At 31.2% G+C, this 24,056-nt stretch overlaps 1 protein-coding gene and 1 pseudogene across 1 annotated transcript; one reads left to right on the top strand and one right to left on the bottom strand.

Annotated features, from left to right (window-relative positions):
• Positions 1-1,340: 1,340 nt before the first annotated feature.
• On the bottom strand, positions 1,341-3,718 carry LOC120126231. The gene is made up of 2 exons (XM_039144477.1): positions 3,633-3,718; positions 1,341-3,419 (listed from the first exon to the last, which is right to left on the bottom strand). Exon 2 carries the CDS (start codon positions 3,417-3,419, stop codon positions 1,677-1,679), a length of 1,743 nt encoding a protein of 580 aa, XP_039000408.1. The 5' UTR covers positions 3,633-3,718; the 3' UTR covers positions 1,341-1,676.
• A 10,213-nt stretch (positions 3,719-13,931) lies between these two features.
• LOC120126197 lies at positions 13,932-22,840 on the top strand (annotated as a pseudogene).
• Positions 22,841-24,056: the final 1,216 nt, after the last annotated feature.

The raw sequence follows: 24,056 nt of genomic DNA, 5'->3' as shown, positions 1-24,056 counted from the left end.
TTTATTTTGCAGAGAAAACATACCAAACGGCTATAAATCATCCCTAATGGCTAGAAAAATACCACAATCTTATTCTAACATATAAATACAAGATCAAGACACTTGAAGAAGGGTTATAACACTTATCCAAACAATCAAACACAAGAGAATATATTTTTCACTCTTTATTTCCTTTCTCTTGTAAGTATTGTGTTTTTGTGAGCTTTAATTTGTAAACACTTTCCTTTTTAGAGGTTTATTTGTTTTCATTTTTTTTTCTTTTGTAAAAGGGGTTTTGGTTCTATCTTAGCCAAGTGAAAAGATATGGAGTTGTAAAAGTTACTCTTGATCCTTGAAAAAGAAACAACAAATTGGTGGATTTGTTGGAAAATCCTAAGTGAGGAGCTTAGGTAGTGGATGTAGACTTAGTTGAGAAGTCGAAACACTATAAATTATTGTGCAAAACTTTCCTATTTTTTTACTCCTTACTCCCTAAACTCTCAAAAAACCTATTCACCCCTCTTGGCAATATTTTCGATTGTCAATTTCAGCTTCGTAAATCCTAACAAAATCTTTATCCCACCAAATATTGTCTTGCAAGATTTTTAGTAATATATTTTAATTATGAATATCTAAAGGGAATATTATAGATTATTATGGATGTTGATAAATATTAGAAGGAAAAGGCATTCCTTTCTTCTTAGATGAACCATATATTTATCTTTTTTATGTACATCTATAATCCACGTGTCCATTTAATTATTTGTATTTGGGATAGACTGAGGAGATGTATAAGAGCAGTTGTTTCCTTAAAAAAATTATATGTTTTAAATATTTTATTTTTATTGAAAATTTATTTCCATCTCCAAAAACTTAGATTCATCCATGTTCATATTCATTTACCTCATTATTTATTTTTTATTTTGTAAGCTTTATCATTATCTTCTACCCCTACACATATTATAAATATGAAATTCAAGTGAATGAGAACAAGAATAATAAAAATTACTCTTCTTTTATTTCTTTATATTCCTTGACAAATTTCTTTTAGTAAACAAAAATATTATATCCAACAAAATAGTCTTCGAACTAAAAATTAAATCTGTTTAAACCCCTGGTCCGTTTTCAATTATATAATATATTATCTTTACATGTTCTGTAAAAAAAATTAAATATAAAATTTTAGTGGAGATGTAAAATTGTTTATATTTAAAAATAAATAAAAATTAAATTACTAAATATTAAACAAATTAACATAATGGAAAGAATCATATATTAGAAAAACTTAAACAAAAATGAATTATTTGTTTACAACTATGAAAAGATTTGAATAATATTAATGGGTAGCAATAGCATACATAGGCCTAATCGGAATCAATGTTATATAATGGAACTGTCAAACTCAAGGGCTTGTAATGATCTACAAGTGAACCAGACACGAGCAACGACTGCAAGCAAATTCCATATGAAAATCCCTTGTAATGATCTACAAGTGAAGCAACTATATACTCAAAACTATGTATGGTAATAGGTCAATAATGAATGCCGACTCGACTCGGAATAAATCATTAATTAGCCTCCGGGCACCACTTAAGCCGTCGCTACCTGCAGTCCAGAGGTTTCGACGACTGTATGACGTTGTAGAGGCCACTTTCCGCTCGGAAAAACGTTCATCAAGCCTCCTAGGACTTGCTTTACTATCTTGCACATAGAACATTGAGCAGCACATGGCATAACATGAGATCGACGAAATACTGGTGTCCGATCTCACCGTCTATCCACTTCATCTTTAGGGGAGCCCTCCCGTAATGAACACCATCGTTGCACCTATTATCGTAGTGCCATGAATATGTCATATCAAAGTTATCAATCACGCTCGAAACCAGCCCAGCTTGCCTTAGTTTCTCCAAAAGAACTCCATTGAATGCTTCCATCTTACTAGGATTAAATGCCAGTGATCTTGCATACCCACCGGTTGCGATCGTGGACCGGAAAACAATTTGTGGCACCGATAACCCTCTCCGCCTCACCGATTCCACAATGTCTTTCCAGAACGATGCTGCATACTCTGCCCCTTGAGAAAATGATCGAATACTCGACCAGTGAACACCATCATGCAAGCCCGAGTTCATGATGATAGTGTCCGGGACCATGTCCTCTGAGAAGTGCTTCTTTAACAAATTCCGAAACCCTTCATCTTTCAAAGAATCCAGACCCAAGTAATTCTGTGTTCCATTCCAATGACCATTGAAAATGCTAGTGATCCGAACTGTCTGAGACCGATCTTTCGGGTTTGAGAAGTTCATATCAAACCTTCTAGGCACAGATTTGATCTCAGGCAAGCCTAACACAAAATTAAGCATATTCCTGATGGTATCGACATGATTCGAATCACCCCAGAAGAAAATCCACCTATTCTTCAAGCAATTCCAACCAGAATCAACCGAAAACAACCGAAACGAACAATGGCTCGAATACACCCATCCGTTACTCTCTAAAAGTCCTAATGAACCATTGCACCATGGACTCCGACATGGAAAATCCGGTTCCAGGCATCGATATCGGCCATCTTTACTAATTCGACAATCATCATTCTTTCCATGTCTAGTCCATCTACCAGACCAAACATCTCTATTGAAATCAGTTTTTTGGCAAATCTGTAGTTGGGGCAGTTGAGCTTTAGTCTTAAAGAACCTAATCCCTATATGGCGCAATTGTCTATCATATGCAAATCTTGCAGGCGAAATTTTAAGGCCTTGGAAATTTCTAAAGAGCAAAATAAGAGAGAGGTTATAATCACCAGCAAAATCAGGATGAACCTGAAGGGAAACCGAGTAAGAACCATTGCAAAAATCTTTCACCAGAGGCCTTGATTTCCATGAATCTCCTGAAAGATCGACTTCAAAGTAATCCCCACCTAAACAACGAGCATTCCCAGATTCATCGACAGCTTGAAACACGAAATAATGGATTTCACCGGCTGATAGTTCCACCATTTTCTCTTTCTCCAAACCCGGAATCTTGATTCCCACAGTTTGGGAGTCTTTACAGGGCTCTCCTCCTTTAGCCAACCATTTACTCAATAGATTTGCAGTAAAGTTGGTCTCCAGCTCTGCTGAAACCCAGTTCAACAAATCATTGGATTTCGTTGTTTCAAGGGAAGAATTAACAATAAAAAGGGGGAAATGGGTGGTGTTTAAAGTTGGATTTAAGGTAAGATTTCCAAGGGAATGCGAGGGATTTTGGTAAGTTCGATTGGTATTAGCCGAGTTCACTTTGAAGGTGATGTGATCTTGTTTAAACTGCCGTGATTGGATAAAGTCCTTGATAGTGCAGCCATCTATGCTCCAAACTACCACCATGCCAACGAGAACCAAAGTCGTTAACAACCCAAAACGCCATCGATGCACTGGAACAAAGCCCCCTCCTTTCACTGCCATCTGCAAATAAAACCAAGGGAAATTTTTTTTTCTTTCCACCACCGAGGAAGAACAGTGGAATAATTTTTATAATGGAAACACCCAAGAATCAACGAAGACTTGTAATTTGACGACCCAGCATATTCCGATAAAAGTTTTCTCAAAGCACGAAACTTTCGAGTTTATCAATGAAAATGTACGATTAAAAAGGAGAAAAAGGAAACAGCTGTAAACCTGCAACTTAATGAGATGTTGTGCTTCTTCTACTGTAAAAATCGCCGGCTTCACCAAATAAACAAGAAAAACTTGGGTTTTGACAAATTGCTTATGAAACCAAAGATATTTCTTCTTGGTTTTTCTAATGTATATATACAAGGAGGACAAATCCAAAGACGCGTCCTTCTTTTACTGTAATTTGTTTTCCTTTTATCCGCATTCATTGTGTATCATGATAATTTAATATATAAATTTATAGTATAACATCAGTTTGTGCTCTTAATATATATATATATATATATATATATATATATATATATATATATATATATATATATATATATATATTGTTGAAAACAAATGAGGAGATATCAATGCAGTTTAATTTTACAATCACATTTATTGTTCAAACATAAAGCATAATTTTTTCTCAAAAATCTCTATATAACTTATTCACAATTATATTTCGTTATTTCTCGTTAATGTTATGGAAGAACACATTAATCTTTTGAGCAAACACGTTTAGCCTGTTGATTAAGTTATCTATCTTTGTTTCATCATCTCTTTTTAGGTGAACTCACTAAGAATACACACTTTCTTTCTTTTAGAATCCTCCCTTCTTTCTTCTTTTTATGTAGGATTAGTATTAGAGTTTATATTTATAAAGAAAATATATTAATCTTTTAATATCCTATTACACCGATAATAATCATCGTACACCTATTAATATACTTTCATTCACATAAGAAAAACATTGATATCTTATGCCATTTTTTTACAAAGACACTGCATTTTAAACATTTAACCTTTAAGGAAAAAATCATTATTCTTAAGATATAGGATTCTCACAACCCATTAATAAGCACTGCTAAGGATTGAGTATTAATACTCTTATTGAATGCAAAATTAGTCTAATTTGACTCTTTAAATTTGGGTGAGGGAAGTGGTAAGGATTCATAATAAAAGGATGAATCTAAAAGGAAGCCTAAATATAGAAATAACTATTTCAAGCTCAAAAATCACTTTCGATCTCTCTCTAAACATGTAATTTAAGATCTTACTCAATTATTAAGGCTTATGAAAATGGTGTCAGATCATCTAACATCATTTTCACACATGTTTAATAACAAAGGTATTAATTCCATAAAAAAAAATTATGTGACACTTGCAACAACCAGCATGCATCGTACCTAGGGATGAGAATGGTACTCGAATTCAACGGGTTGCGACCTAACCCAACTCGATCACGTAGTGTTTTTTTATAAAAAAAATTGAATTCGGGCCGGTTCGGTCGATTTTTTAAGAGTGATGTTCGGGTCGGGTTTGGATTTATGGTGAAAAATATCCTACTCGAAAAAATATAATTTTACCTTATATATTTAGGAATAATTACAATATATATATATATATATATATATATATATATATTTCAATTAAATTATTATTTTTATTGAATAAAAATAATATTTTTTTTATTGAATAAAAATAATATTTTTATTATTTTGAGTTGGGTTGGATTCAGATTTTATCTTAAAAAATCGGGTTAAATTCGAGTCCAGTAAAAAATATATATTTTCAAGTCGAATAAAATCAAATGAATGATATAAAATTTTTAGATCATGCTGAATTGATTGAAGCCCGACTCATATATATCCCTAATCGTACGAACAAGCAAATCATAATTTTTATGAAGTATTTCAAAGTGTACCCACCTTAGGCTTCTAGAGCCTTAAGGCTTGATGAGGGAGGTGCACTCTTATCATCCTATTCTAATAAAGATTATTTTCTCTCTCTGGTCAATGTATTCTAATAAGAATTTCAAAAGTATAAATTCATACACTCGTACAATAATTAAAATTTTACATGTGACACCTTAATATAGCGTAATTAAATAAAAATATTATCTTAAGGAATAATATTTTATTTTATTATCTTAAGGAATAAACATCACTTTTCCAAAATTTAATGATATCCATCGATGGTAAAACATATAATTTTTCATTAAAAATTTTCTGTTTCTTAGGAATAAATAATAATGTTAGTGAATAAACGTAGGTATGAGCATGAGACTTGAACCTTATTGGTTTCCACCTGACTTAGCTCGATCGGATTAAGTTTTTTTTTAAAAAGTCGGGTTCGATAGAGTCGGGTTTTTTTAATGTGATGTTCGGGTCGGGTGAAGTTCAGGTTTAGGGTGAAAAATATCTGATCCTACCCGACCTGACCCGAAAAAATATATAATTTTACCTTATATATTTAGAAATAATTACAATAATACAACTTTATATATTATTTTTTTCAATTAAGTCAATATTTTTATTGAATAAAAATAATATTTTTATTATTATTTTAGGTCAGGTCAGATCAAATTTTTAAGTTATATATCAAATCGATTTCGAATTGGGTGAAATCTTTGTTCTCCGTTCAGATTGAGTAGACAAAAAACTCGACCCAACTTGACCCATACCCATCCCTAAATAAACAGACCGGTTATTATTTTATAAACATTAAGAGTGAGTTTTATTTTTATACATGATAGATAAATTTTTAAATTTCATAGTTGATGTACATATAAGTTTATGCAATCAATTAAATAGAATTTCACGCTAATGCCCTTAGAAAATGACAGTGAGGCTGTAGACGCCCAATACGGCACCGACATGGCAAAGAGACTCCGTTAAAATATGATTTTATCATATACTAGTTGAAAGGTTAATGTTTAACTTAGATGATTGTTAATTTTTAATAAAAAATAACGAGTTTAAAATATATAAATAATTGAGTGATTATTTTATAATTTTTAATAATTAATACACTCAATAAACTATTATCTTATAATTAAGAACCATTTTATAAATTTAAATAATCAAAAAATTCAATAAACTAATTTACTATAATTAAAGTACCATTTTTATACGTTAACCTTTTATTTTCATTTTGACAAATGTTCATATGATTGATGGCGACACACAAAAAGCCAAAAGGACAAAGACTGTCTTTTGGAAACAGTATCTCGAACAGTCATGTTCAATTATTTGTAGGTCAAATTGTAGGGTAAATTATACATTTAATACTTTAATTATTCGTTTTATTTAATTTTAGTATTTAAACTTTTATTTCTTTTAAGGTCTTGTAAAAAGTTCAGTTTTTGTTTCTTTTTATTACCGCGGCTAAAAATTTTAATTTTTTTGTTTTATTTTAGTGCTGTCACTCAAAATTTAACATGAAGTTTTGAAAAAAATTTAAAAATTAGATATTAAAATAGATCAAAACTGATAGTTTAGGTATTAAATGTATAGTTTACCCTAAATTTTATATACAACACAATTCTACATATAAAAGTAAATATTATAAATTCGCGTCACATTTATATAAATTTTTATAAGATGTATATTTTAAAAACTCATCATTAAAATTAATGATATAATTATATCCATTGTATATGTAAATTCTTGAGTCAATCTAATATTTTTATTATATTGATTGAGTATATATATATTTTTGATGTAATTGTTGAAAGTTTTTTTACAATACATAAATAATTAAATATTTTTAATTCACCTAAGGCTAACAGTTTGATGTTTGGATAAACCTTCTCGATTTTATTGTATGAAGGGGTTGTTTAATGGTTTTTTTTTAACAAATACATAATCCAAACACGCTTCCTATTTCTAATGCAACTTGGTTTTCTTTTCTACTCATTCATTTAGTGTAAATTGGTATTAGTAGTAAAAGATAATATTATTTTTCTTAAAATTTTTAGGCTCGAACAATTATGTTTACCAATAGGTTAATAAAAAAAATTATAAACATATATTACTTTCTAATCACTAAGACTAATCAAATATATATAATTAGGCTTAATAAAAAAAATAAGAGCCCAAACTATATCATTTTTCCTATTTAGGTACCTAAACTATTTTCTGTCAATTTATGTACTTAACGTTACAAACGTTACTATTTTAAGTGTATCGGTTGTAACAACCGTTAAAAAAATGTTATATGATCAGTGTTGCATTTAGATAATTTTAAAAAATTAAAAATAATAGGGTAAAGTACACAAATAGTCCCCCAACTATTGAGTATTACTCTATTGAGTCCCTCGACTATTAAAAATTATAAAATGATCCTCTGACTATAGGGTATTACTTTGTTGATCCTTCGATTATTAAAAGTTATAAAATATTTATCTCACTATTCATATGTTCTAAACTCGTCATTTTTTGTTAAAAATTTGATGGTAGTCTGAGTTGGACATTAACTTGCTGATTGTGATATTATAGTCATTTGAGAATCCATGATCAGATTTTATTATATCCCAGTTAGTGGGTTAACGTCCAACTCAAACTGTCGTCAATTTTTTAACGGAAAAAAATGAGTTCGGAACATATGAATAGTCGAGTGACCATTTTAAAACTTTTAATAGTCAGGGGTGTAACACCCCCAACCCATATCCGATCCGGATACGAGTCTGAGGTGTCATATTGACTTTTCAAATCGTTTACTTTTACAAGATAACAGAAAATTTAAATTCACTTTAAAATAAAACTAAATAGTTTATATTAAATACAATCATATAGTTTTACAAAACCGATCAGAGCATATCTGACTCAAATCTTTAATTACATCTAACTTCATTCATTATAACAAAATGCATACTATTCAATTCTTTTCCGATCTGATCTTCGAAAATCGGAAAGGAGATGTTGTCCAACTCGTTTAGCTTTGCTCTTCCTACCTCATTGAACATACGTGTGAAACACTCACACGCCAAGTCATTAACTTAGTAAGGCATATAAAGCGTATAATAAAAACCTTAAATACTTAACAAAATCTGAGCATTTCATATAATAATAAAATACAAAAACCATAGAACATTTTATATAACAAAATGCATACATGCATATATACCATTAACATCATTATCGTTATCAATATTATTATCATTAATCCCTTTAATCATATAATCTTGTACTTAACATTTGTAAACATCATATAATACATTTCACAAAGCAAAAAAACGTAACATCACATATAGTTTATTTATGTTATCTCTTTTAATAGCCCATGATACACTTCTGAGAACTTAAAGTATGTGAGTGCATTGAGGTTGTGCACAAATATTGTCACCACAGCTCATATAAATTGCACCAAAGTGTCACATAGAATGTCCCGAAGGACCACGTAGAAATGTCTCGAATGATCATATAGTATTGTCCCAAAGGACCGCATAGAATCCTCGACTCTTGGTATGCCAATTATACCCTTAGCTCTCATAACATATACTTATGGGCTTTACTGTTTACACATTTCACATTTTCAATTATTCACATAGTTCTGTATCACATAGATTATATCACATTTTCACATAGTCACATAGATCATCACATAGACATGTACTGATATAGCTCATAGTCACATAGCTTATATCATATCTCTTGTAATCACATAGGTCAATGTTATTGAGTTTATCTCACTTTTTCATTTACTCACATAGGTCATTTATATCAGTTCGCATAGGATACCATACAAACATGTATTCACATAGATCTAATTCATATAACTTATACCTTGTTATCATATATTCCCATAGATCATTATCACATAAGATAACATGTACCACATAGTTCATGAATAACAATGTATATAACACTTAAACATGTATTCATAGATTCATGTTGTAACATCCTCAATACCGGGTTAGTGACCAAATTGTAAAATTTTAAGAATTGGTGATTAAAGTGGGATAATTGAATAGTTCAATGATTTATTAGAAATATGATGAAGGTTATTTAGTAATTATTGAATGGAGTAAAGGGTAAAATAGTCATTTGACATGGAAGATTTTTATTTTCCTTTATTAGATAAAGAAGCCACGTGGAAGAGAAAAGAAGGCAAAATAAACTTCCAGAGTTCTCTTCTTATTCTTCAGCCGCGAGTCACCATGGCAAAGGTGAGTTTTGTGGTTAGTTGATTATTTGTTGAAATAAAAGTTGGTTTATGATTATTATATGATAACTAAGCTTAAGGAAAGCTTAAGTTATCTTAAAATCAAAGTATGATGGAGTTAGGAGGGATTAAAGATTTGAGGTTCTTGGGTGAAATCTTGAAATAGAGTTTATAACTAGAGTTAGAAGTTAAATTAGACTTGTCAATGGTCTAATTAAGAAGTTAGAAGCCATAGAATTGGAATTAAAACATATTCCAAAGTTGGTTTAATTCTTGAGTTACATATGAGGAATATAATTTTGAAGCTAAAGATGGTTTATATGGATATAAATTGGTTTAAGCATGTGTATATGAGTTGAGAACATGAAAGGGGTTGAAAGATGAAGCATTTGAGTTGATTTGAGTAGATTTTCGGGCTTAAAAATGAATTATGGGCTATGTGCATCGATGCACATTCAAGGTGCACCGATGCATCAAGGGTAAATTTCCAGAAATTGTTCAGAGTGTATCGATGCACAGGAAGTGCATCGATGCACCCATTAAAAATGGAAACATCGAATGCAATTAATGCATCGATGCATAAGGAGTGCATCGATGCACATGTTAAGGGATGCATCGATACACTGTAGAATGCATCGATGCACTTCAAGGGAAATAGAATTATACCTTTCTTTTGGTCTAAGAAATGATAGATTAGTGTATATCAATTGGATACTAACATGTATCAATATATGATTATATAGATATCGAGCACGAACAAGTCCCGGAGCGATTATCAAGTTATGATTCGATCACAAGAGAGGAAATTATAAAAAGAGATTGGAACTTAGTGAGGCCAAGGTGAGTGCGTATTATTTTATATATGATGTTTAATGGGGAATAAGACTTGCGACAAGTCTAATTTCTATAGTATTGTGCATGAAGTATGAACATGAACATGTGTTTGTTATGAGTGTCTGAGTTATATGTTATGGTATGTGTTGACATGTTATTGTATATGTATTTCATGGTTGATGTGAATATATGTTATGTTATGATGATATGATAAGAAATTATATGAATATAAAAGAGAAGTTATGTGATAAAATCTTTGAGATATATAGAAATGGAATATAAGATTACGCGAATACATGATATGGGATAAATTAGGTAATAGTATGGGAATATGGTAAAAAGCGAGTTTAGAAGAAATGATGGGAATGAAGTAATCAAGTGTAAATGTTATATAAACAATAAGAATGTGAGTTGGGTAAGTGAATAGTAGTATGAGCATTTATGTGAAATAGTAAAATAGAATTATATCATTGAATGAGAATTGAAACAAGATAGATAATATTGACATATATGATGATATGAGACTTGAACATAAGTGATAATAGGAACATATAAGATGAGTTTTATGGGAAATATACATATGCTTAAATAAAATTATGATATATGGGTTGTATGATGGAAATCTACGTAGTCATATTAGAAAGTTATAAGTACTATATGAATTGAATTAGGTAAATAAATTAGATTAGTATATAAATGAAATAATAGAAGTGACATATGTTTATGAGTGTGACAGATATGATATGATCTAGGTGAATATCATAGAATGAGGTATAAGCTATATGATATAAGATAAGTTATTTTATACATATATGATATAAGCTATTAATCATGACATATGAGATTATGAGAAGGAGAATATAAATGATGTGAATATAAGTATAGGAAAAATGATATATATATATATATAGGAAGATGAATTATATGAATACACATTTAGATGATGAAATGATGGATTGTATGAACATGTGAATATATATATATATATATATATATATATATATATAGGATAAGATATAAAAATAAGATGTAAGCAATGTGACAAGAAATGTGAAATAATATGAAAAGTGGATATCAGCTACGTGATATGTGAAAGTGATTTACGTGTTTATACGTATATGTGATTAAACTTATGTGACATAATCTACGTGCTATGTGAAAGTGAATTACGTGTTTATGTGAAAATGTGAAATGACATAAATGATGACGCCCATGTTATGTCATGAGAGTTAGGGTATAGTTGGCATGCCAAGAGTTGAGGTCTACGCGGTCCTTCGGGACATATATGTATTCTTTGGAACATGTGTGAGGTCTTTTGAGACACATACTTGATCTTTGGCATATGTATATGATTCTTAAAGAATTTTCTACGTGGTCCTTAGGGACAACCTTATATGGCACTTCAGTGCATTTCTACGCGGCACTACGGTGTAATTCTACGTGGCACTTTAGTGCATTTATACGAGCTGTGGTGACAACATTAGTGCACAACCTCTATAGACTCACATATCTATAGTTCTCACAAGTGTACATGGGTTAATAAGAAAAACAACAAATATATTACATATGATTTGTATGCTTTTGTGATATGAATGGTATTATATGATTTATATGATGATATGTGGATTGTATGATTAAATGAGGAAAATGTTGGTTAAAATGCTAGGTATAAGAGGATATGTATTAAGTGATATAAACGATAATAATATTGTTAATGAAATAAGGCTAATGATGGAAATGATGAGTGATGAATATATGTGTGTATATGTTTTTATATGTAATAATATATATTGCATATGTGTTATAGGGATTTGTTACATGAATAAGGGTATGAGTGATAGTAGTAATTGTTCATGCATGATTACAAGCTATAGTTATATTTTATGTTTATTGCCTCACTAAGTCATCGACTTAGCGTGTGATTGTTTCACACGTAGGTTACCGAAGTGAGGAGAGTAAAGAGCAGTGTGGAGCAAGACAAGTCAGTTCTCCTTACCAAAGGTCAGACAAATAAAATAATAAAAATAAAAATTAAATATATGGAAAATAATGATGAGGGTATTATGGTCAAATTTCACATTCCCTCCTCAAAAGGATTTTAATTCTCTCATGTTATGGATGAAATTTACTTTCCCTCCCTTGATGGAAAGTTGAAGTCATTTAGGATTTCAATTCCCTTTGAAAACTTGAACCAAACATGGGGAAGTGATGAAATTGGATTCCAATTCCCCCTAATTCCAAGGGATTCCTGCGAACCAAACGCCACCTTAGGTCATTTACACTCTAGGGGCATTTTGGTCATTTTATAATTCAAATGTATTCAATTAATTTCTTTTATTCAAATGTATTAATCATTTTAGTAATTTATTTATCAGGTGGTTTTGTCCAAAAACCATAAATTCTAAACCTTTTGCCATATTGGAGGTTAGAAATCGGTTATCCAAAATTTTTAAGCAAAACTAGCATTTTCCATGTACATCAGTAGTTTCATCGAATCAATATATCTTTTCGGAGTTATTTTTTCACTTTCAGGGATAATTTATAGTTTTTTTTACAACATAAGGGTATTTTCGTAAATTTACCCAAAAGGGCATTTTCGAAATTTTACCCTACCAAAGTATTGCCATAATTTCTCATCCGAATACCTTTGGCATTTAACCTTTAAAGAGATAAAACAGAATTTACAAATCTTGAGGTTGATTGTTTTACCACTTAATCACAAAACTTGTAATTTAATTCCTATCGGTTCCAATTCCTTATACGAGTCATCAGAGTCATATTCAATTTACTAACTTCACACCATAACCGATTCGAGTCTAGAAATAATTAACTATACTTAAATGATCAATAATATTTATGCATGCAACCCATACCAACGTGTTCCTTAAAGCATGCAAGAAGGTAATAATTATTACCTCGATTTACGAGCCATATCAATAACCCATTTAAACACCATTCGATCGCATTCGAACTTTAATTCCACGTCCAATAATTGCTCGGATACATAGCAAATGAATTTATGTCAGAAATTGAACTTAATTGAAAAGTCAAATTGAATCCGAAGGTAAAACACTTAAAAACGACTTACCTAGTGAGAATTTGGCAAAATGGACTTCAGATTCGGACTCAGGATGTAAAAAAACATAAAATAAGACTTTTCAAAAAATTTGACTTTTTGGGTCAAAGTAAAAGTCAACGGTCAGATATGTCAAAGTCAACAGTTAGATCGATTAATGGTTAACGGGTAGGGTCGGGTTGACTTAATTCGGGTCAAACATACCTGGGTCGGGTCGGGCTGGGCTGGTTCAGACCGATCTAGATCGACTGGACCGATTCTAGATGAAACTAGAGCTGGAAACAAGCCCCACGTGCATGCTGCAACGCGTGGTGGCGCTTGACGACGGTGACGAGTGCAGTTCTGGCGATCAATTCCGAGAGCTCCAAAACAACATTTACAAACCACCAAAAATAACTCTAAAATCGAGACAAAAATACGCGAAATTAAAACCAAACTTGCGATCGAAAAAAACGACGATGAAGGTGGAGGTCTCGGTCGAGTTTTGGGCGGAAACACCTGGGGTGTTTAGTGCTCAGGGCAGTGAGACGAGATGGTCATCAGATCGGCCAGAATCACGGAAATTCGCACGAATTTTGTGGTTTTCGTCTAAACTTCACTGCGGGTTTTACAACGAACAATGTCGATTTTGAAAGGGGGTTTGGGGGTTTTGCTCACTGGTCGACGACGAGCCTAACAGAGGTGGTGGCGTAAGCTAGGGTGGTCGGATTATGAAGATTTGGGGAGGTCAGTGAGGTTTTAGTTTGGGTTTAGAGATTTAGGTTTTAATTTTGAGGATTGGCTTTCTCGATCGATAGGGGTTTATTTTTCTCTTACAAAAGAAATGGTAAAATTCAAGGTTAAGTCCCTAAACTTTTCACAAGTTCCAAAATAGAGCTGTAACTTTAAAAAAAATTCAATTTGGTCCTCAATTTTTCTCTTGTTACGACTTTAATTCGATACTTTAAATTAATAAAATCTAACCCCTAAATTGGGATCTTACAATATTCATGCCTTAAAAATATTATATATCATTTTTTTAAAAGAAAAAAAATTAGTTGGGTGGAGATCCATAAAGGTGGTTTAGGAAGTTATTTCCAACTCTAATTTGGTTGATTTTCCGGTTACTTTTCTATAACAAAATTGATTTATGTAGTTATTCATGAAAATTAAGTTATGAAATAAACTTAAAATTATTACATAAAAATAAAATTGTTTTTTATATATAAATAAATTACGATTTTGTTTTCAGAAAATTAAAATGCTGAATATTAACAGTATTTTTTTCTTTTTTGAAATCGAGTCCAACCTATTCACGCTATCTTTTCTATAAATATAATTTAAAAGACCTTCACTCATTGAAATCCAATTTCCTTAGGAAATTAAGAGCATTAAAACATTAATATAGAATAAAAGGTCAAAGTTAAACATTTCTTTGATAAATAAGAGATTATGATCATAAAAATAAGACATTTGTCGGAACCGTCTTTCGGTTGGGCCCCAGAATTAGGTTTCAACTTGAATAATCGGGTTAGAGTCGTCACCGATCATTTTAAAAATATTTAGGTGGATCGGACACTCTGCGTTTACCAAAAATGTATTAGGTTCGGGAATCGGTTACGGTCAAGGAAGGATTAACACCCTTGAACCACCCTTTCAGTACCAATTAATTTTTCGGTTATCTTAATAGCGAAAATTAAAATTAAAATTTAAAAATTCAATTTGAATTAATTACCTCTGACCAATTGAAATTGATACTGAAAAAGTCGAGAAGATGTTAGATGATAAAATAAAAGAAATAGAAAATAGAAATTACTTAAAAAAATATAATTTAATCGTTAAAATCAAATAAATAAAAAAATTAAATTAAATCTGATATATTTAATTGATTAATCCGATTAAATAAAGTATTTACTGACACCTACAACACGATGCTTGCACCATCTGAACCACAAACATGGAAGACCAGTAATCACCAAAGAATCAATAAACACAAATTTTAATTCGACAAAACACAAACTCTTGAAGATGCGTCATAGATAAGTTGTAAAATATACGTGTGTGTGTGTGTGTATATATTAAATTGGAAGCTCATAATTCCAAGTCCAACAGCTTGAAATTTATGATTTTGAGAGAGATTCCTGTGTATCAACTGTGTTAAGGCAAAATAAAGTCCAACGACATCCAAAAAATCAATCAATGCTTTCAAAAGTTCTTGGGAAATGCATAAGTAACAAGTTTCTCCATGAGCTTAAAATGAATATATTGTTCAAAAAGGACCACTGACAGTATTACAATCCATATGTCTAACAGATCCTTTAGCAACTCCAGTTAAGAAAGTAGTAAAGGGTTTCATATTTGAATCTAATTAACAAAGTCATCAAATCAAACTCCACAAGCTACAACAAAAGCTGGAAATTATTTAAAATTACAGCAATATTGCGCTCCTCGGTTCCTCCACGCAGATTCAAATTCCAGAACAATAATAAAAAAATACCTGGTATGGATCAAAGCCATCAATTCTCGCAGCAAAGCTTTCTGCCTCCTAATATGATTTTTTATCTCCTCTTTTCCATCGATAAGCTTCTCCACGGCTTTCATCTCATCAGGAGAAGCGTTAAATCGAGTTGGAATGGAGAGTTCGTGTAGTCAATGACTCGCGCGACTTGGAAATAAGCGTCTTATGTGCAGCAGCTAGAACAGGAAAAACATCTGGATAAGTGATGCATTAAGAAATGCTACTTCAGGATCAAGTGTCCCAGCTTGCATATAGTCCAGGAGTTCCTTGGAATTGGTGGCGTCGGTGAAGAGGGCAAGCGAGAGAGTGTTGCAATTGACTTGAAAAACAGTTGCGAAGGAGGAACCGCCACTCGGTGAGGAGGTTGACGATCGATCAGACATAATCCACGTTCCCTCTCTGCATCTGTTCCAGCATAAGATCAATGAAATACCGCTCCATTGTAGGTGTCCAGTATGTCCTCGTACGATCATTAGTTGCAAGGGCTTGGCTACCCATCTCTTTATATTCCCCGAGGAAAACGAGCAATGCGTAGTTTGGTGCCTGAAAGAAATCCAGAGATTCAATCCCCCCTCCAGTTTTTTGCTTTGTTCAGGTCCCCCATATTAAAAGCACAGAGGCTTTTTTATAATCAAAGAGAGAAGAATAGCTCCTATTCACGTGGCTCCCCACTACCCCAAATTGCTACGTGATTTATTTGTGGTTGTGTGGTTGTGAGTTTAGTGGAGTAGTGGAGGTTATTGGGTAGTTGGAAATGGGCCATGCAAAAAACAAATATATAAAAATATTAATAATAATAATAATAATAAATAATAAGACTAATAATAGTAATAAATTATTTTAAAAAATTCGGACAAAAACGGGTGTATGTCTCTTCTCCATGATGCTTTGTCGAAAATATTTGAGTGAAAGTTAAGAGTTTTAGTTGATTTGTTCACAAGTTTATCGAAAATAGAAATTACTAATCATTATAAACGAAAATTTCTTGGCAGGTGAAAATGTGGACTCACGTTCATTTGTTTTTTCCAATGACAAAATACGAGCTTTACCTTACTCGTCTCTTCTTAACTTATAAAATACAGTTTAAAAACAACATCCCTTACACATTATTTAAATACAAGTGCTCGATTTTAAATCCGTTACGAAGAACAATGTCCCTTATTATCAGGGACGAACGTCATATTTTATGTCGAGAGCGAATTAAAATTCTAGAGGAACGAAACAAATTTTCAATATAAAATTATTATGATATTGTATTGATTTAAAATTTTATAATTTTAAAAATCCAAAACATAAAATCATTATTTTTGGAGGGGTCCAAATATAATTTCATCATTATATTAATTTAAAATATAATAGTTTTAAGAAGCGTTAAACATCAATTTTACCATAAAAGGAACACAACCTCTACCAATCTCCGACGTGGTTGCTGAAACAGCAGGATTTTGAAAATCTCCTCCGTAGCCATAGCTTCATCTAAGTTGACCAGATTAAATAAACACATTAATAAACGAACAAATAATCATTATGTAGTTAATTTAATATAATATAAGATGGGATTGAATTTACATTTTTTAAAAAATTCTAAATTATTTATTATTAAGATAATAATAAAGGTTAAATTCTAAGTAACACAACCAGAATTTTTAATTTTTGGAAAGTAGACCATTCAATGGTAAACCCAAAAATAATTTTATTAATGACATAAAATTTTTGTACGAGATGAACACAAATAAAATTTTAACATAAACATAATTAATAAAATAAATAATTATTAAAAAAATCAGATTTTAAGATAAACATTTACTCTTAATAAGAAGCGGATATGTCACTAAAATCATCCTATAAAAACATATCAATTATTTTAATCAACGATTACAAGAGTATAACTATATGAGATAATGAGCGAAAATATTCTTAAAACACACAAAAAAAAAATCAAATGAAGAAGAAGATGCAACTTGAACCAATAAATAAATAAATAATTTAATCGGTAAGCAAAAAGAAATTGACTAGTAGAATTCTATTTCATGGCTAGCGGAAGAGATGGACATTGTTATCATAAGGGATTTTTCATTTTTCTATTATTTCTTATGGATCACGCGAACTAATTTATCTCAGTGGTTAAAATAATCGTTGTTGTTCTTAAAGGTTACGAGTTCGAGTACCAACGACTGTAGCAAGGTGATTGAGCGTTCATCGTCAAATGGTTGAGAGTATTTATAACATATACTATTTTGTAATCACCTTAACTTAATATAAAAATTCATATGGATCAAATAAAAACAATTTTTAATAAGATATTCAATTTCAAGGATGAACTAATGGAGTTGATTCAAGTGATAAGTAGCTTCATATCGCTTAAACAAGGTCTCAGATTCAAGTTTTGTGTATGCAGAAAATTCTCGTTAGAAGACTCATCCATTAAAATTAAGTGTGCGACGCAGATCGATCTGGATTAATCGCGAAACCTAATCTCCGATGGGAATGATTTGGAAGATGCTATTATACGCCAAATGGCAATTTTTTGATAGATCATTTCTAGTGGAGGTTGGGCCGAGTATATATATAGAAGAGACTTTGATTATAAAATTTGCCTATCGAGTTCGAATTAGAGATGGCGACAAGGTTGAGCATGTCGAATTTTTTATTGTCTCGACTCCGATTAGAAATGTTATATGCTTCATCTGAGATGATTTGTGCCGAGTAAAACGCTTGCATCCACTATGAACTTATCTCGATATCTGAGATGTAAAAAAATATAAATTTAATCTCATATAATTTTATATTTGCTAAAATTTACTATTTCAAAAAATAAATTTCATGAATATAAACTTTAGAAAATATGAATACAGAAAAAAGAAGACAATTTGATATCTTAAACGAATCTAGAAAAGGACAAAAATAAAAAAAAAGTACATTTTTTATGTTTTTAATTTTCATGATATAACTTCTCTTTGCTTAAAATGTGAGCTTTCCGTAATCGATTTTTTTTTGAAATCATATCAAAATTTTAAAAAAGTGAAATACTTAAATATATACATCTTTACCTGAAATAAAAAAGGAAAAATAAATAAATATGGGAAGAACAAGAAAACGTAAAAGAAAAATAATCCAAGAAAACAAACCAAAGATGATTAGGAAGAAACTGGGGAAATTTCTAAAAGGGTCGCAGAAGAAACTGGAGAGAGGGAAAGATGACATAAAGTTAATATAAATATTATATCTATACATATATATATCAAATGATATTTTCGTAAATATTATAACATATATGTAATGATGCTTTTGTAAATATCTCAAGTCAGGTTAGCGTAGTACGTTACTCTAAATCTGACATTGATCTAAACTTCAATTTTTTTATATTAAATTCGATATGATCCTCCTTGAATCAGATTTTTAAAATAAAAAAAATGATCCTAGAAAACTAAATTAAATCAAAACTTATCAAGATCGAATATTTTTTTACATATAGTTATAATGCATATCAAGATTGAATTTTTTTACATATAGTTATAATGCAAGTCAACCTTATTGATAAATTAAGCATATAGAAAGGATCATTCATTGAATGAATAAAAGTTACTATAGAGAAAATGAATATATCTTTTCTCTGATCTCTGAACTAAGTTGTAACACATTTAACCCGTATTCATATTTGAATACAAGTTAATAATGTCGTATGTTTCTGTATAGTATTTATTGTTTAAAGACCGATAAAGTTTTGTTTCTTTTAAAACTCCTAATTTAACATTTATTATCCTACTATTTAGTAACATAAATTCGTAATGATATATTTTAATTTCCAATTGACATCAATTTTTAGGCAACCACTGGATAATTTAATATTGTTTCATATCACAATTAAAATGTCTAATTTTAAAACTCAACCAATTAGTCTTTATAATATAATTTATTAATCATTCAAGCACAACCATTTAGCATCTTATCATATTTTCACTTTTCTTTATTACGCTTTCTCATACTATATTATTGCACATTTTATAATTCTCATAATATCTTTTATCTCATCATACAGAATCGTGCATACAGACATCAAGGTACTTCATTTGTTTCTAACTGAAAAACCGTTGCTTGTTACACGCATCTGTTTGATATGATGTACTTTTATTCAGGGAGCAAACATTCTTGTGGATAACAAGGGGTGTATCAAACTTGCAGACTTCGGTGCATCCAAAAAAGTTGTCGAGTTGGTAAGGAAACCATTTTTCATTCTTTTCCATCCATGCCCTAAAAGTTATTCATTTAGAGTGATGGTTTTCTACTTCTTCAGGCTACAATAAACGGAGCCAAATCAATGCAGGGAACTCCATATTGGATGGCTCCTGAAGTTATTCTTCAAACTGGACATAGGTTGTAAGAAATTCATGTAACTTGACGCTTATAAATGATAAAGACTATCAAATTTCTCTCGAGACTGGAGGAGGAAAGTTATATACCTAAATCATGATTCCTTTCTGTTTCATGTATTGTTTAATTCTTTCATTCCTTTTTAGAACACGAATGGGTAAAACAATGGAAACAACTTATGATAAATCATTACAAGAAATTCTTAAGATATATACATATGCAGTAAATACTTTCTTGGGTTGAACTAAAATTTAATGCTTGTAGTCCATGGTATCTGATATTATAGCTTATCTACTTCGGTCTTCCTTTTCTTAGTTCTGCTGATATATGGAGTGTTGGTACTATAATTGAGATGGCTACTGGAAAGCCTCCATGGAGTCAACAATATCAGGAGGTACGTATCAAAAGCTGTTAGAAGACCATCATAAGAATGATCTATAAGAATAATCCTATTATAGATTGAATTAAGATAGATTTTTCCTCATTTTAAAGGCTGACCTGGTGTTTCGTTCAGGTTGCTGCTCTCTTCCATATTGGGACAACTAAATCTCATCCACCAATCCCTGAGCATCTCTCGATTGAGGCTAGTTAAAGTGCCTACAAAAGTATGTTCTTGATATCTTTTTTGTTGTTCCATATTTCCGTACCCCACCATTCTCTGTTTCTTTGAGTGGTCAATGAAATAGTTGAATCATGCGTAAACTACAAGAACTTTTTTCCTAATTATTTCTATTTTTAATAACCCTTATTTTTGGTGCCAGAGAACCAGAACTGAGACCTAGTGCATCAGACTTACTTATGGTAATTTGAAATCATTGACCAGCTTTTGCCTGAATTCTTCATAAAATAGTCATATATCGGTTGTAATACATACATTTAGCCATGGACATGACTACATATATAGTATTCTTCTCACATAACTTAATGTCTTCATCAAAATAAATGCAGCACCCTTTTTTGACTGGGAACTATCAGGAACATGCAGTTTGTAGCTCAATTATGACAAGTCTGATTGCATTAAGCTTTATTATATGATATTTCTATTCTTTTGACCTTGATCAATCTATCAGGAACCTGAAAATCTGGAGATTGCATCTGGGGATAACTTGAAGAGCTCGTATGTGTCCAAATTTCATGAGCAATGTTTATATATTTATTTTTCATACATGTTTTGAACATAATGGTAGTAACAAATATTTATGTCACAGAATAAATTCTGGGATCATGTCAACAAGCATAGGTTTAAAGGATGTTTGTGAAATGGGTAGTTTGAGTTGCTCAGAACCAGGAGCCTATTGGAGGGAAGACAGTTGTGACAATAGCATGTGTCGGATAGATGACAACGATGATCTTGAATTTGGTGCTTCAGTCAAGTTCTGCTCTGTTTTAGAATCTGCCAACTTGAACAAAGCAATCCAACTGTTCTTGGAAGTCTTCAAATCTGATTTTTATAATTAGCTTGAATTAAATTGAGGAATTATTTATTTGCATCAGAGTTTTAATCCCGTGTGTGAACCTACTGAAGACTGGCCATGCAAATTTGATCAAAGTTTTGAGCTAAGCCAAAGTCAAGCAGCTGATGATGATGATGAAGTTACAGAGACAAAAATTAGAGCCTTTCTGGATGAAAAGATATCGTTTTTTTACAATTACCGTGATCTTTGTTTTACGGATGATTGATAGGTTCATTTATTCTTTAGTTTTCTTTGCCTTGAGGTCCTGCACGAGAGAAGCTAATTCTGTATTATAATTTCACCAGGCTGTGGAACTGAAGAAGCTGCAATCTCCTCTGTACGAAGAGTTCTACAACACATTGAAACAGTAGTCTTCCAACTTCTGTTGGAACTGCAAAAGGTGAAAATATTTTGAGCTTACATCCTAAAAGCAGGTCACCTAAGCGGCTGCCTAGCAGAAGACTCTCGGCAGTTGCTGATGCTGCCAACATAGTTAGCCCAAAGGGTCATAAGAATCCTTTGTCAAATACTGCCGGTGTTCTTGATCGGACTCTACAAGAAAATCAGGCACCTGTTGGGGAATAGAAAGGGCTCAATGCCCAGCAGGAGACTATTAGTCCTAGGTTTGTTAATTCTTTTTTGTGGTCTGTTTTGCCTTATGGCTTGAATGTAAAGCTTCATGTCCTATTCCCTAATCTTGCGAACGGCACTGCAGCAAGAGCTTTTCAGAGAGACAAAGGAGGTGGAAGGAAGAGCTCGACCAAGAGCTGGAAAGGAAGCGAGGTAGGTTATGCTTTCAATTTGAGCCTTTATTTTTAATAGTTTGGGGTGATTATAAGGCAGTTCATAATCTTTCTTAGCCCATTTTGAGTGTGCATAATGATCTAGTTCTTCTGCGTTTAGCGTGTTAGATAAGTCAGTTCTTTTAGTATACATAACAAGCAAAATTTATATTTCAGAGATGCTGCGGAAGACATTATCTCCAAAGGATAAGTTTATATTTGGACAAAGAGATCAAATACGATCTGCATTTGCTGGCAAGTAAATGCATCTAACTTTACCAATGGGACTGTTGGAAATGAGATATTACAAGAAAAAAAAATGAAGTCGGAGCAATATAGTAATAATGTATACATATGCATGAGTAGTATGACAGTCGTCCCTTGTGCCTGCTCTTGTTTTTCAGCAAAATAGATTTACAAGTATCCGTGCATGCTTTTTTCCCTTTGTTTTTCTTTTTACAAATGATTACAGGGAATAAATTTTTAAAAATTTTATTTAAAAATACTATTAAAAGAATATTTTCAATCACTCAAAATGCAACGGGTGGCACATTTATAAATTTTTTAAAATTTTATCCAGAAAAATTTAATAAATTATCATTATTTAAAAAACCTAAAATATTTTTAAGATCTCAAAAGTGTCTCAAAATTCTTAATTATCAACTCCACTTGAGATCGTCCTCCGTCGCTGTCGATCGCCTACCCACCCGTTGCCGATTGTCATCCGTAGTTTGAATTACTCAAAATCCCAACACCTAAATCCCTATTTCTCTAAATTCTTACACACATCCATCCTAATTGGTAGGTGAGTAGTCGGTTGATGAGTGACCAACAAGTGAGTGAGTGAGTGAGTGATTGCCGATGGTGATGATGGTCGGCAACAAAATCTAAGATCTTGAGATATTTTTTAAAAAATAGTAAAAATTAATTTTTTTAAATGTATGATTTTCTAAAATTAAAGGAAATAAAAAAATAGACTGATTTTTAACAAATTTTTTAATGGTTGTTATGACGTAGTAGACAATTGAAATAGTAACGTCTATGATGTTAAACACTTATATTAACTGAAACAATTAGACACCTAAATGAAAAATAAATGATTGTGACACATTTTTATATTAAATTCAAGTTTAACAAGTTTATTATTTTTTATCAATTGGTTTAAATTTATAAAAAAATTAAAAATGTTAAAATTAAAAAGATAAAAAAATCAGGATAAACTATCTATTTAGTCACATACCTATTACTAAGTTTCTATTTTGATCACTCAATTATTTTTTTCAAAATCATATTAAATGTTACGTTTTGGTTCTATTTTGATCTCTCGTCTTTAAAAAATTAGCGATAATGATGATATGTCATCATAAGGTAATGTCATGTCAATATTGAAAAATAATAGTTAGATGACCAAAACATAACTAAAAAACTAACGTTAATTTTTTAATGTCGGGTGGCCAAAATAGAATTAAAATGTAACAC

Source organism: Hibiscus syriacus, unplaced genomic scaffold, assembly GCF_006381635.1.
Source record: "Hibiscus syriacus cultivar Baekdansim isolate YM2019G1 unplaced genomic scaffold, ASM638163v2 tig00110450_pilon, whole genome shotgun sequence".
Lineage (NCBI taxonomy): Eukaryota > Viridiplantae > Streptophyta > Magnoliopsida > Malvales > Malvaceae > Hibiscus > Hibiscus syriacus.
This window is presented reverse-complemented; position numbering and strand designations above follow the sequence as displayed.